Source organism: Anopheles cruzii, chromosome 2 (genome assembly GCF_943734635.1).
Source record: "Anopheles cruzii chromosome 2, idAnoCruzAS_RS32_06, whole genome shotgun sequence".
In the NCBI taxonomy this organism is placed as follows: domain Eukaryota; kingdom Metazoa; phylum Arthropoda; class Insecta; order Diptera; family Culicidae; genus Anopheles; species Anopheles cruzii.
Genome location: NC_069144.1, coordinates 20616890 through 20631658, shown reverse-complemented (window position 1 = coordinate 20631658; position 14769 = coordinate 20616890). Strand labels below are relative to the sequence as shown.

Below are 14769 nucleotides of genomic sequence, written 5' to 3'. Positions count from 1 at the left end.
CAAAACAGTTCTGTTTGTTTTGATTTTTTAGTTCATGTTTATCATTTATTGTGCGGTGTTTAAAAATAAAATCATAGTAATTTATGTGCTTGAGTTTCTAAGTCAAATACGAAACAAAAAAAAAAAACATTATAAGGCCTAAATTTATCGTTTCAAAAAAGTTATGTTTTAATATTTACTTGTAGGCCCTCGCCGAAAACGATCCATCATTAGACCGATCGCCTATTACGTGGACGCCAAGCCAAACGTACAATCAATTTAATCAGCGACTCAAACAAGGATGCAATTTGCGGGAACCCGCGTTGTCGCGAGTTACAAAACTCACCACAGGCTGGCGGTTGTTTGATTCGAAGAACGTCACACTCACGGTCGCAGCTGTTTACTTAGGACAACTTACGGGTCTCTTCTTTGGCATTGTTTAGAACGCAAAAAGGTTGACCAAGGCGGAAAAAGGGACACAAATTTAAGTAAAAAAAGAGCGAGAAATTACTTCTTCCTGTTCGCCCGTGCAGTAGAGTAATTAACTGAGCCCCTAATGCTACGCGAACGCGCTGCTGCTTCCCGCATTCGTATTTGCCGCTCAAACGTCGAAAAGGATCCGTTTGTTTGATGAGCCCTAATTAAAGTATGAAGAAATATAATGATCCAATTATGAAGCAGCTAATTACTAGGAGAAAAGCAAGGCTTTAATTGTCCGTCCTGCGTCCTGGTAAAGTGACCGTGGCAAGGCGGCTGCCACTGACCCCGGGGGCGCACTCGCCCCAATTGGCCGTGTTCCAGGCGGCGGTGGTCAGTCAGTAATTTGATCTACAGAAAATTTGCATGTAATTAAAAATAATATCCAGCTAATTTCGATGACCAACATTGTTATCGTTGCGCGAGGAACCATAATGATGGGGTTTGGGACGACAAAGATCTAAGGAAAAAAATAGTATGCAAAAACACTAAATCTTTGACTATTTGTATGCGCGCTGGAACACCTGATACCGTTTCGAAGTGACGAAGATAAGACTGAGGCTCACGCGATCCTGTTTGTACAAACAGTTCTGCAAATGACACAATGTCAGGCAAAATAGTGTAAAATGTTACTTCCGAACCGTACACCGTTTCCTCTATTTCCATCAAAAACAAATACAAAGTGGGAACATAGTAATGGAAAAGAAGTGAAATATTGACATTTTCATCAACTTCACTTAACACTTTCTTATCTGCGCATCTTAAAACATCGTCTTGAGAACCATCATCATGAAACGGCTTTCCAATATTTTTCGGTTTCCGTTCGACTGTTCATTGTTACACTTTCCACGCATATTTCGACAATGGCGCGAACTTCCAAAGTTCCAAAGTGAAGAAAAATTGACACCGTTACGGGGTGGCGTTCACGCGTCGTCAAAGTCCCGAAGATGTGAACACGTTCGCGCGCGTTCGGAAAAGAAATAGTTCCGTCCATTATCGAGAAGGAATACTGTGGGCCAAAGCGTCAAGATCAATTGAGTTAGCTTGAGGTTCCTCTTCACGCAGGGGATTACGTTGGGGTTTGCGGCAACCGCGACCGAGGCGACGACGTTTGTCAATGTCGCCTGATTCCGTCCTTTCGATCGCTGCCGGTGATGCGAATGCGACAGTGAAAAATGGTTCGCCATCTCGACGTTTCCGCCGGCGGTCTTCTAAGTGTTTTCTTCTAATCAATCTCAAGATTTTCGTCTTCGTTTGCTTACTTTTGGCGTTAGGAAGTGAAACACCCGAAACGCAATGGCTTATAGTTATACTCGGTAGCGTGGTAAAGTAATTCTGTTAGAAAACACAACCCGAGAGGAAAGTAATAATACCAGAAATGGGACCCGATATATATAGAAAACGGGTTTTTATCGCTGCATTTCGTTTCCAAAATGGTTGGCTTGGTCGTTTTAATATATCACACATATTGGGCAACGATTTGAAAGCGAACGCAAGCTTGCCAAGAATCTCTCGGCGAACAGTGAGCCACGGGACGTTATGGTATGGTGGAGTATGGTGGACTAACAATGACACCGAAGGTGAACAATTTTTATTGTACGAACTGGCAAAGAAAAGCTTTGACGAAACAAAGACATGCCTCCCCAAAAGACATTGAATGTTTAATTGAAAAATCAATTAAACTTTCTTTTCTGTAAACGTTTCTGGCGGACAGGAGAAAATACAAAAAATCAACCAACGATAAAAAACAAATGAACAAAGAAATTAAGCAATTCTCACTAATATATTCCGAGTGTGATTTTAGTAAAACATAAAAAAACGGGTTTAACAAATAAAACCTTCTTCTTTTGGCGCTACAACCGCTGAGCAGTCTTGGCCTGGCACCAGAGACAATGTTAATCTCTGATGCTCTTCTGTAACTTTTAATTTTTTACGGACGGGATTGTTAGCCCCGCGCCAACCCCCCTGTCACGCCGGTATCGGGAATCGAAACCATGGCCGGTTGAGTTACAACCGATCCCGGGATTCGAACCACGGCCAGCTGCGCTGACAGCGAAGAGCGTTACCGACTGCTCTATCAGCGGGGGTCAATACCTAGAAATAATAAAACCTAGAGAAGGTTAAAAAGTAAATCAAATATTTAGTTTAAAATTACGATTGAAAAGTACAAAAAAAATCTTAAAAGTTAAGATGTGAAGATGTTTATGCATAGTTAATAAAAGAGTGCATAGTTAAAGCATAAAAGAAAAAGTAAAATTTTCCAACACAAGTTACATAATTTAGGTGCCTTTTTCAGCTAGTTACGGAACCCGCTTACACACAAAAGGTGTGTTATTTCTACAAAAAAGTAGTAAAAACCAACAAAACGAATTTCTTTTCCTTTCACATTAATGTCGATATTTCCAATTTATCGTTTCTTTTCACGACAACCCTGTTCCGGCCGTCAAACTCCGAAGCATTCCGGGCACGAACCCAGCAAAACACCCGCCACACTAAACATAACCTTTCCGAGTAAAGAATGGAAATGTTGCAAAAAACTGCTTTGATTCAACTATCAGCAGCAGCAGTAACAGCAGCAGCATTTTAGCTACGCCAAATTTACCCGAATGAAGAAAATTAAACTCATAAACATCGGCACGCAATGGCCAGCGGGGAGGAGAACGCAGCAGACCACCCCAAGTTCGTTGGCAAGATTCCTTCGTTCACTTTTGTGTCGTCTTGTGTTCAGAAGGGAGTTGCCCGTTTTGGCGCGTTTTTGCTCCAAACGCAGCAGCGCAAACGTGAGAACGCAAACGGCTCATAAAACTTTTCGGTACGCTCATAAGCGTGCGGCAGCAACTGCAGCAGTTGCAGCGAATGTGCACCGTAGTGCCCCCGGTTTTATGTTGCAATATTCGCAGCAACGAAGACGAAGAAGTTGATAAGTAAGAGTAATGGACAGGCACGAAGAAGCGAGCTTCTTGCCGCAACAGCAGAAGGGGATTCGTTTTCGTTGGCTGTTTTTTTTCTCTTCCTGTCGATGCTTTTATGCAGTTTATGTTCATTACACTCCAGCGTAATGTGTTACACGATCGAATTTAGCTGCTGCTGCTGGTGTGCTGCCAAACGCTGATGGGCGTGTGGGTGCCCCGGCCCCGGGCTGGGTTGTTTTTGTTGTTGTGTGCTTCGCAACATGTCACAGGATGTCAGCTTCACATCCTGTGTTGCTGCAGCGAATGTTTCTGGTTTTTGTTTCGTATTTCGTCGTGTGAAGGTTTCTTTTTCCATCTGCAGTATCGATCCGACCGCTGGCTGGGGTTGCAGTTTGCTAAAAATATTCAATTACTCATCCAAGAAGGCATCCCCCACAGGCACTGCACCGGTGCCACCCAAGTGTCCCAACTTTAGTGGCGGGTTGGCGAAGCGCGGCATTACTTGCGATCGGAGCATGCATCTGCTGCAGTCGTTGGCGGTATTGCCACTTTGCCAAAAAGGCTGTCGTAAATAAATCACACTTTCCGAGGGCGAGAACAACGGCAAAAAGGATAACGCAGGATGGACCGATGGAATGCCGAATCTTCGAACTCGAAGCGATGGACTTTCATGGACCCTCACTTGAGTGCTCTTATGTCTGTCGCTCTCTGTCTGTCTCCACCGTTCTCTGCATCTTGTGGTGAAGTAATATACATATGTCGTGGGTCAAAAACTGCTTAAGATGGGCGTGTACTACAAACTTTAAATAACTGTTTTTATTGAAAAAACAGCTTTCGTTTCAACTTCTACCAGAATTTTTTTGAAAACCATATAGATTTAGAAAATAATTTGAAAATAGAACATGGAAATCGCGTATTCGGACCAGATAAACATTTGCAAAGAATATGGACAAGAATATTTTGTAACAAGTGTAATTCGCCAATTAATCGATTTCCGAGGCACCAATCTAATGCACATTTCTTTTTGTGTAATTTTCATAACGAATTAACATTATTTTGAACGATTGAGCTTAACAATTGCTAGCTTAACCACTTATTGAGCGATGCCGTACGAGGTTCGTTGTTTTAAAGGAAGTTATGCTTATGCTAGACACATTTCGCTGCAGTCCTGGCAACGCGCAGATACGCTTACATCCACACACCCATCTCTATCTATCGCTCTTCATTCGCCGACAAAAAGCTCGACCATCAGTCCGAGGTTTAATGCTTTACACCAACTCAGCCGCCATCTTGCGCGGATGAAGAGGAAGCTCTGCCCGCTTTTTCGTCCTATTTCACGACGAAGAGAGCCCCCGGTACGCCGTAAGTGTTTGGCAACCAGTTGTTGTCGGTGGCTTCGGCCACCCTTCTCTGGCAACGTGACTGAGCGCCGAGCTACTTCACCCAAGAGCCCCTAATGATGTTGGTCCTGCCGCCGGCGCTGCACTCCTGCCACAGATGCATTTGCGAACTGCAGCACCCTGGCGCTCAAGCTCCGCGATGACGCCGGCGAGGGCGATAAAAATGAAAGTTTATTTTCTCGACCGAGCCCCGAGTGCTGCCGGAGAAGAAGCTTCTGGGATTCGTTTCTTCACCCGCTCTTGCCGACCCCCAGTTGGCAACCCGGGGAGGGCCCCACTATCGCCCGAGTACCGCGGGAATTGCAGTGTAGTGGCAAGTGCGATTTGGAACCGTTCGTCGTTCGTGTGAAAATCGCTCTCCACTTTTGGCGAGGTTTTCCCCGAGATTCCCGACTGCGACGCCGATGCACAGCGGTGCTTTTACTTACACTCAAATCTCAACTCCCGCCGGGCGTGCTTTGCAGATACGGGGATTTGCAAGTTTTCGTTTTCAAGATTTTTTGGAATAATTTGTACAAACCACGCTCCGGCCATATTTGAATTTATTCCGGAGAGTGAAAATAGGTTCGGAGGTTTGATGGTTGCAGTTTGATGCAGGCGTGCTGTTCAAAGTGAGTTCAGAGACGCCAGCAGCAGACCTCGATTGATGCTCTGCATGCTCTTGGTGAAACAGTTACCATTACCCGTGATGGGCTGAAAGGCTCACCCTTGAAATGGATTTTTGAGGGTAATTTTCGACACTGTAACACTTTATAAAAGGCAGAGTGGTGCATTTGGTGCAAACAACGCGCCTGAGAACCGAAGCCATCGATGAGAGCAGAGCAAACACTGCTGACACGATCCACGTCTTGCGAAGCAGGATCGAGAAGGTTATTTCCTGGGCAAAGATGTCTCGCGTAAGCAACCGGAGTGGCTAGGCTTTTCTGGGTCACCAACCGAAAAGCAACGTCCTTTTCCGTAGTTTGTTTTTTAATTGATTCTACCCACAGTTCCTCGCGGCAGATGTAGTGCCGAAAAAAGTAACGCCGAGAAGAAGTAACCGTCCAGCGAATCGTTCAGGCTTCCACTTCAAGCATTATGATTTCATATTACGGTTAGAATGTTTGCTTGCTTTTTCTAGTAAGTCTTTTTTGCACGTGAATCCTTCGCTGTCATTTTATATGAACCTTGGACGCCCAACGGTGACAGCGGTGCTGAACTGGTTCCGAGAGAGATTACAAAGAAACAGCAAGAGCTCATCTACTTAGTGCTCATTTACTGACTTCTCTAACTAACTCTCTTAATTTAGAAACTTTTGCCTGTCATATCCACATCGCCAGTTGTTGTAATCTTGCCGTGGCCACGTAGCTGAGTTATTGAAACTTTTACTATTTAACAAAACTTTAGTACCAAGCTGGGTGGGCACACGTAGTTTGTATGATTTCTCAACATCGACTGCCCTCGTGATCGGTATGCTACACTGACAGCTCGACTGACAAATACGATACTTCGTGTACTAGACTTAATAAGTCTCTTTGACTTTAACTTATGGTAATTTTCATGACAATACTTTCTAGTTTAATTTTAAAAGGTATGAATTACCGTCAATTACAGATTCTACCTTTTGGCTTATTTAGCATATGGCCTATTTGGGCTCTATATTATCTAGAGACTATTGATATTGATGTATCAACCTACATTCTTCTCTTGCTGCTAATTATAATACTATAGTTATTCGTTGCTTTTGGAAACCCCTGTGGGCGACACAACCAGAGAGTGCATTCAGTGCTACCCATTACAGGGCAACTATAAAGTTTTATTTAATAACCGAAACACATTTTCACTCTTCGTTTTGCTGCTTTGGCTACGCCCGCTGAAAATTGGCTTTCACCAACAGTTATCGAGAGCTCGCAGAAACAGAAACCAGCGCCAAAAAGACTGAAACATTCGCTCGAACGCGCCAACTGTTTGGCCTCGAGTGAGAGGGTGCAAACTTTTCCTTGGCTTCGCTCTTTTTAGCTCTTTTCTAATCACAAACTGGCTCCGGTTGGTGACTCTTGCGCTACTGCGCGTAACTTTGATGGAAAACTTTGAAATGGTTGTTCGGGGGAAATGCGGCCGAGGACGGCTAACGAGGGAGCGCCGCAAACGGCTTGCCCACCACACGGCCAAGTAATTTACTTGATAAATGTTGTAATTTCGTTTCGGTGTGAAAAGAATTTTAACATTCTCACATTCTGAAATCGCCCGGTGACCGGCACCCGCTTTCGGTAGCTTTCGGTAGCCGTATCCTTTTGCAGAATAAATCGAACCACTCTCGTGTGCGCCCTCTACTGTCGGAAACGCCAAATAGTGGGCGATTTTTTCACTTTGCCAACACGAGAAACATAAAACTCCGGAAGTCCGACACCTCCGACAAAGTTTCGACGGGCACGGGCAAGGTCTCATAATGGCCGACCGTGGGCCGTTTTCGGTGCGCGAAAAGGGTTTTCCCGCAAATGATGGTCATTTTTACGAGGACAAAGTAAAAACCAAAAAGAGGAAAGGAAACCCCCGCCGTGCCAAAAACAGCCAACGCCGAACGCACGTTCGCTGCGGGATAAAAGTTTTCCGGCGCGGGAACTCGGGCACCGGAACCTCGGGGGCCGGCGATTGATGGAACAGGTTTACAGGTTTAATTCCAGCAGGTCTTATGATGCGCTTCGTCGCGCCCAGTTTCGGCGGCCGTTTTTGGGCAGTTTTGTGATAAATGTAAACCTACGCATAGAGAGCTCTGCTAATTTCCCAATCTATGTTACGAACAAAACAATGTTTTGCGTGCAAATATTAAGCACCAATAACATAAAAGGGGCTGACAACGGCGCAAATTTAACAATTTTCTTTGTGTTTTCCAATTTTGATCGCAAAAAAAACACTTTTTTTCCAACTTCCAAGCCCGAACCATTGCGCCGTAAGGACGGACAGACAGGATTATTTGGGAGCGTGTAAAGTGCGAGAAGGTCCAAGTGGCGTCATGTACTGGCGCACTGGTGGTAGGCAAATCCATTCCAATCCATTCTCGGCTCACCACCCCCGGTTGAGGCCGGCATGAAGTGCACGAACGGTGGCTGTACATTAGTTCAACAACGCCGGCCGGGCTTCCCGCTCGCGCTACGACCAATGAAAAATGGCGCCGATTTGGTACTGGAGCATCCATTTTCTGCTAGGACTGGTTGGGATCCATTTTTTTACGCTTTCCCGGGCCACCCTTAAGCCTTCGAGCGAAATTGGGATGGCTTTTGGTGGACGGCACCGTACGCTGCGCCCGTGACTGTCGAAGTCGAGAACGACGGTTGTCAAACAGTCCCCGATCGATAATGACCGGTTTGCATACATTCAGGCGCATTCGAACGTGGAAAAGCGCTCTCGTCGCACAGAAATGCCAAAATGGCGGCGGCGGCGGGGCGCGGCGGCGGGTTGGTGTTTGGCGTTTGCCCCACTCTCAGTGGCAGCCTCTGGCCAGGGCAGCGAATGGCGCCAGGAATTTTGCCGATGAATAGCAAATCATTAGGGAGCGGATTTTCAATAATTAATCACATTTTGCCAGGCTCTTGTAAAATCAGCAAATTGGTCGGCCACGGGTTTTGGGGGACGTTTTGCAGGATGGGTGGTACGCTACGGGAATTTATAGTGTGCCCGGAGGAGGTGGAAGAAGGGCAGTTGTTGCATAACGCCCGAATATTGTGAGCCTGAGAACCCGAGTAAAAAGCCCGAAACGGATGCACATTTTCCGGCTGATGGCGAATGGCAGACAGAATTCTCGCGGGGGTAGGTTGCGCTGCTTGGGTAGGGACGGTGGGGCCAGGGTCTGAAACTACGTTGCAGACGATCCGATTGAAATTGGATCAAGTGTGACAGTGCGCGCAGGCGGCACTTCTAAATTGATTGATTTCGTATTAGGTAGCCGTTTTTGAGCGCGACCAGGAGGCGAATTGCATTAGCGCAGCAACTGGCGACACTGCGTTGCGCGCGTTCATGCTGCACAATATGAATTTGGAGTTTACGCACAATGCTGGTGGGTGGTGTGTCGCTTCGATAAATTCAATTTAAAATGCTTCCGCAGTTTAAATTCCGTCATCCACTCACACATCATCTTCTGGGACGAATAATGTGCTTTGAACACATAGAGGAAGCACAAAATTACGCACTAATATGGTGCATAAAGCCATAAATTAGTAAATGGTTGGAGTATTTCAAGTCTGAAAAGCAATAACACACCTATCGAAGAATCTAGGACAAGGAAGAACTATTCCTAAACTAAGAAAACTTGATAAAAAAGATTAAAAAAACGAATCCGAATACAAAATTAAACAAAGGTTTCCGGAAGCCCCAACAAAGCTGAAAGCATACTGCAAATAATCAACTGTTCACATCTGAAAACTTGTAGAGTAAGCCGTTGGAAGACTTCTACAAGCGAACAGTTGCAAATAAAATGCAACCTCAAACAAACAATCAAAACAAATATACAGCTTACAAAGCATCTAAAGCCCACATTAATGTAGCTAAATGTAATTTAACAAATAAAAATGATTTAGTCATTAATTATAAGAGACAAATAAAACCAAAAAGAGCCCATACATGTGCACAATTTGGAAGAAACTTATCTTCAGCTTTAAGAAACACACTATTTAAATACGAATAATAAATTTCACTAATTCACTCAAGTAAAATTGAGAGCCAAAAACATGGCAAAACCGATCATTGAAAACGAAGCGCATAAAAAACGGAATGACCCAACAATACAAATTCAAAGGGAAACACAACGACGCCAACAAACCGTTAAATTAAATTCACATCGATACATACAGTATACAGTGCGCACGCAATAATCAAAGGCTGGCTCACTAGTTTTTCTTGTGTTGCACTCTATTTTCACTATCGTGTTATTTTGTTTCACAATAATTGCTTCCAGCGCATTGACCATCCACAAACACCTTACGAACGAGGGGTTCAGCCCAAAAAAAAACCAACACTTCCACGCCTCGAGTTTCGATAGTGTGGATTTGTTTTTATTTTCGCAGCGCATAGCAAAAAAAGAAATGAAACGAAACGAAACGTTGTCCAGCACTCGTGTTCCCGTGAAGGTGATTACACTTGTTTGTGCAACATTACACCCCCAAACCACACCCCGACACCCATACAAAATCGCTCTCTACCACCCCGTAGCGAAGCGTCCACCGGCTGGAAACTGAAAAAAAACCGAAGAACACAACACATACCTGTGGATTTTTTCCGCCTGGTCGCTTTGGTGTAGAAAATGAATGCCGCCAGGAAAAACACGGACGAGAGCGTTTCCGCACGTCCCACGACTCCGGTCACCTGGCACGTGAGGGGGAGAGAGAGAGAAAGAGAGAGAGAGAAATTGAGGAAACAGTGCGATAATGGTGGAAAATTATTTTTATCGAAATGCATAAAAAGGTGAGAACCGTGGCGAACCGTTACAGCGGCACTCGGGCTGGTCCACTCCACGACTGCAGTCGCAACATTAGAGGACCGAAAACAGTGCACCGTGACAACGATGACGGCGACGACGACAGCGAGGAAGCGGTTCGAATCAGTACCGAGAGTGGCGCACGACGCTGGAACAAGGATGCGAACCAATTAAACTTCAACCCGTCGCCGTCCGTCAAGGATCAAGGAGTAGACGGAAACGGAGCGGCGCGCACAGTTCGCGACGTTATGACATTTCTGGAGAGGCAAAGGATACGCCGTGCCCGGTGTTTGGCACTCAAACGGTAATCGAGAGACGGGCGAGCTCGCCCGTCACCGAGTGCGCGAACCAACGTTCTTACCCTGAGTGTTGTTTATGGACATAGCAGCTAATAGTAGTTGGGAGACACGCTAGTCGATCGGGCTGGCTAGTTGTTCAAATGGAATGCGTTTGAATGAGGTAGCATGTTGCGTACCGTCAACAAGCGATAAAGAAATTGGCATTATGTACAAAATAAATAAATAAACGAAGAAAAAGAAAAAGATATCACTCGCAAACGAGTTTCTGTATCGAAAAAATCAAAAAGGCTTTCAAAATAAAGATCGATCACTAAAACAGACATGGAAAAGAGCAATTGAAAAACGAAAACACACGATCATGGGTAAAGCAAAATGAAAAAAAAACATTAAACCAAAGGAAAGAACAGTAGAGAAACAACTAACCAAACGAGAAGTTCAAAGGCGAATGCAACGGAGACAAGTTAATTTTCGCCTCTCAAGGGGTGGAAAACGGACCACGGGCAGTAATGAGATTCTTCCATCGATCCCATAATCCGTCAGCGGAGCTAGAATCCAATTACGAAATCAAACCGAAGAAGCACCCAGCTTCGAACTACGGGCCACGGGTGCACGGGTACACCTCGTGGACCCTCTCTCCTTAGCGACCATGACTGGAATGGCATTTCCTTGACGCACCCTTGTGCCCTTGTGGCACATTTTTTCCAATCCCACACAGTGCATGGCTGCATAGGATTTCGTAAGGGATTTTATTTTGTGCACAACTTGTTAACAAGATTACTGTCTTCGTTATCTCGATAAACGGGGTGGAGCGCAGGTACGCGGCCCTGGTATGCCAATCGAAACCCCGTCTGTGGAGGTCGTCTTCTCGACCGAGAAGGTGATCTCCAATTCGGTATGCAAGATTACACACACACACACGCGCACACATGAAATGGAATGAAAAACAACAGCATCGCTGTAAGGACGTCCGCCAGGAAATTGATTCACTGCACAGCTCGAGATGCAATTAAGATGGAATTATCTGTTTAGGAGCGGTGTGCCGACAGCTTCCGTTGCACATCGTTCTCGGAGAACGATGCCGACAAGCACCTGGCATTCATCTTCACCCGTTCAGCCGAAGATATCTTGCGGGCCCCGCCGGATTACACACGTAAAACCGAATTCTCATTTATTCATGGCGACGTCCCTACGAGAGAGAGACCAACGAGGCGCTGCGCTTGTGCTGGGTTGGCCAATAAAATACACGCGGCATGCTCGTTTCTCGAAGCGAATGACAACGTGTCCTGCGTCCGGAGGCCATTGTCTTTTGGTTTGGTTTTCTCGGGATCGGGTCTTCAGAGCAGCTAGTACAAAGGATATGCGGATTTGTGTCCCGAGTCGATCTATCTTTTGAAATTCCAATCCCACTTGTGGTTATCCCCGTTCTCGCTGGAGCAGCATTCTCGGGGTTACTGTTCTTAGCGAAGCAGACCACGATGAGATCGTGTTGCTGTTCCTTCCAACCGTTGTTTGATGCAAAGCAAAAATGAATAGGAATCGATAGCGAAGGAGTAAACTAATGTTTCGGTTTTTATTATAAAGATTCGAATCACGTGGTTTGACTACATTATGAAAATATTAAAACTTTATTCTTTCAACAGCGTCCATTGCATTATTAGAATATATTTAAAAGGCTGTTAGCTTGGCCTCTTTAACGCGACCAAAGTAATGAATCTGCATTGCTCTATCAACAGACTCCGAAGTAGATAAATTCTTAGAAATGCACCGCCGTCGCACAACCAATAGCATCATCACCAGCATGTGCCACCAGCACCTCGGCTACTTGGCTCGGCATATCTTGTATGAATCGGACAGGAGTCTGACCAACCAACCCAGCCGAGAACCTTATGTAATAAATTGTGGCCTAGTTTAATGCTCATGAACGAGCCCACCAGAAAAGAGTAACTGGCCAGCCGGGCGGCGCTTCCTTTTATGGGGCCGAGGACCGAAGATCAGCGCTTGCTCCATTTACCATCAGCTCAGCTCGCTCGGGCCGACTCGCTCCGAACACACATTCCGGCCAGCATTATTCATAGCGTGATTAGTGAGAGCATCGGGGCAATAAAGGGGCTAACCCACGAAAAACGCCTGGCCACCTGCCGGGGACTTTGGGAGGTTTTGCAACGTTGATGGAATGACAAATGATATCTATCGTTCGGGAGTTTTATTTTGCGTAGACCTAGTGTCTTGTCCCAGTGAGGGACGCGAACGTGGATGCGTCGCTCCATTGTTGGTGGTTTCTTTTGAGCGAACCTCACGCAGAGGAGCCTAAGGCACTTATGGTGGAGCTGGAGGACCCATTTTACAACACAACACAAGTAGCTGCAAAACAGCTTTTGAAAATGCTCAAGATGTCCCCTGTTCATGAACATTTAGGGCAGTCTAGTGTGTTTCACCCAGCGGGGGTCGTCATTACTACCACGTAACACCTGGCTCTCGACGGTGAGACTTGAGAGTGACGGTGGTTTTGTCCACCGTTTCCAGTTAGTTGCGTGATTGGCCACCACCACAGCACCCCGATGGGCGGTCGACCGACGTCCAACCGTGCACTCTAATCTGCGGGTCCATCACCCGCCAGACGGAGCCCTCCTCTAGGTGTCCCCGCACGATCCCCGCCGGTTGACTTCTGCAGGGTTCGCGGCAAAAAGTCGCCCGCCCGCCAGTCACCGGGAAAACTGGACCAACGACCAGTGGGACGCGACTGGAGACTGGATTAGAGGGACAGCCGGTGAATCAAGAGTCCCGCTCTCGTGGGTCCCCCTGGTGGGAAGCGAATGGCCACAAAAAAGCGGGCGGCTGCGATGCTCTGGTGGCCCAGACTAATCCAATATCATTAATCAAGATTTATTACCTATTTACGTTGCTATTATTTCAGCAAAAGCCCTGGCGCGGTCGGACGGCGAAACGGTGTCGGTGGAGCTAACTAGACCCCGGCCGGCGGTCGAAAATTATCAGCTTTCCCGGGCGCACTGTATCGTGGAAAAGGTTTAGTTTCCACCGACAGAGAGAAAGAGAGAGAGAAAAATAACCCAATGGAGGCGCATGGTGGCTGGTGGATTCCACGCCGTTGCACCGGCGTCGGGTTCGCTTTCCGCGCTTTGCCACGAGGGCAGCAGCATATGCGGTTCTGACGGATGCATGCTGGGGCGCTGATGATGATGATGATGCGACACACACACACACAGAATAACGATGATTTTCTGATGTTCCGCGCGATGGTGGCCGCCGTGTGCGAATCGAACCTTTCGACCGACCACAGCAGCAGCGTAATGGATCAGGGGTTTGACTAAAAATAATCTTGTGGCTTGCTGGTGGTGGACGGCTGCATTAAGTAATTTTGTGGCAGTTTTCTCGCCGCCTTCGCGAGGAGCGAGAAAATCGCCCACAGGTTCCCGACTCGGATGGGATCGTCAGTTTCAGTTTAAAAGTTTCATCGAAAGAGTTCTCAAGTAAGTCTTCGAACGTCGGACACGGGTACTTGATAGGACTAATAAGGAGCATTCCAGATTCAAAATTCAATGTCTAGCAACACGTTCCAATAGCCAAACCATTATATCGCCATTTGGATAGAATTCCATTTCCATGCCGCGAATGGAGCTTCTTCTACGCCAGGCGCGACCACCCTAGATTGGCGGATTGGCTTTGCTCAGATTTGCGCCGCTAGATGGCGACAGACCATGACCTAACCTCAATTTAATTCCTCGTCGCAGCAGCAGCTTCGGAGCCTCTCTGGGATTCGCAGAGAAAGCTGTTCGCTGCAAGCAATTAAAAACTCAATCAACACCTTTCTTTTCTTTGAAAGGGGTGTTGGAGCTTTAGAGCGAGAGAGAGAGAGAGAGTCAGGATGGAGTCGGGAAAAGATTTATCCAAAATTGGAATCAGTTTTCCTCATTTCCTTCCGGCGACTCAATCCTTCCATTCGGGAAGGTCTAAGCTCCCGACAGTCAGACACCGTCGGTATCGATTCGTGCCCCTTACTTCGACCGGGTGCCGAATCCGGAAGTGCTGCTTGCCTGTCTGTGTGTGTGTGTGCGCACGCTGGTCGGAATTGGTATTTGCGGCGAGTTCATCTAACGGGGATCGTGTGGTTGGTTCAATTCCAAATTCAATTATTGCCCTTAATACCGGGTGCCGCCGGAGCGCAGCGACCACCGACTTTTCTTCCCGACACTTTTCCCATTACCACCCTCGCGTCCCTTTGATTTCCACGCCAG

The 14769-nt window shown here is 46.4% G+C and overlaps 1 protein-coding gene across 1 annotated transcript in view; it reads right to left on the bottom strand.

Moving 5' to 3' along the window:
• The window catches only part of LOC128278632 (protein O-mannosyl-transferase Tmtc3), a 130833-nt gene that overhangs the window by 57042 nt on the left and 59022 nt on the right, over positions 1-14769 (bottom strand). Inside the window, exon 4 of the mRNA XM_053017364.1 lies at positions 10006-10105. Within this exon, the coding sequence (XP_052873324.1) occupies positions 10006-10105 (100 nt within the window). The remainder of the gene's footprint in view (positions 1-10005; positions 10106-14769) is intronic.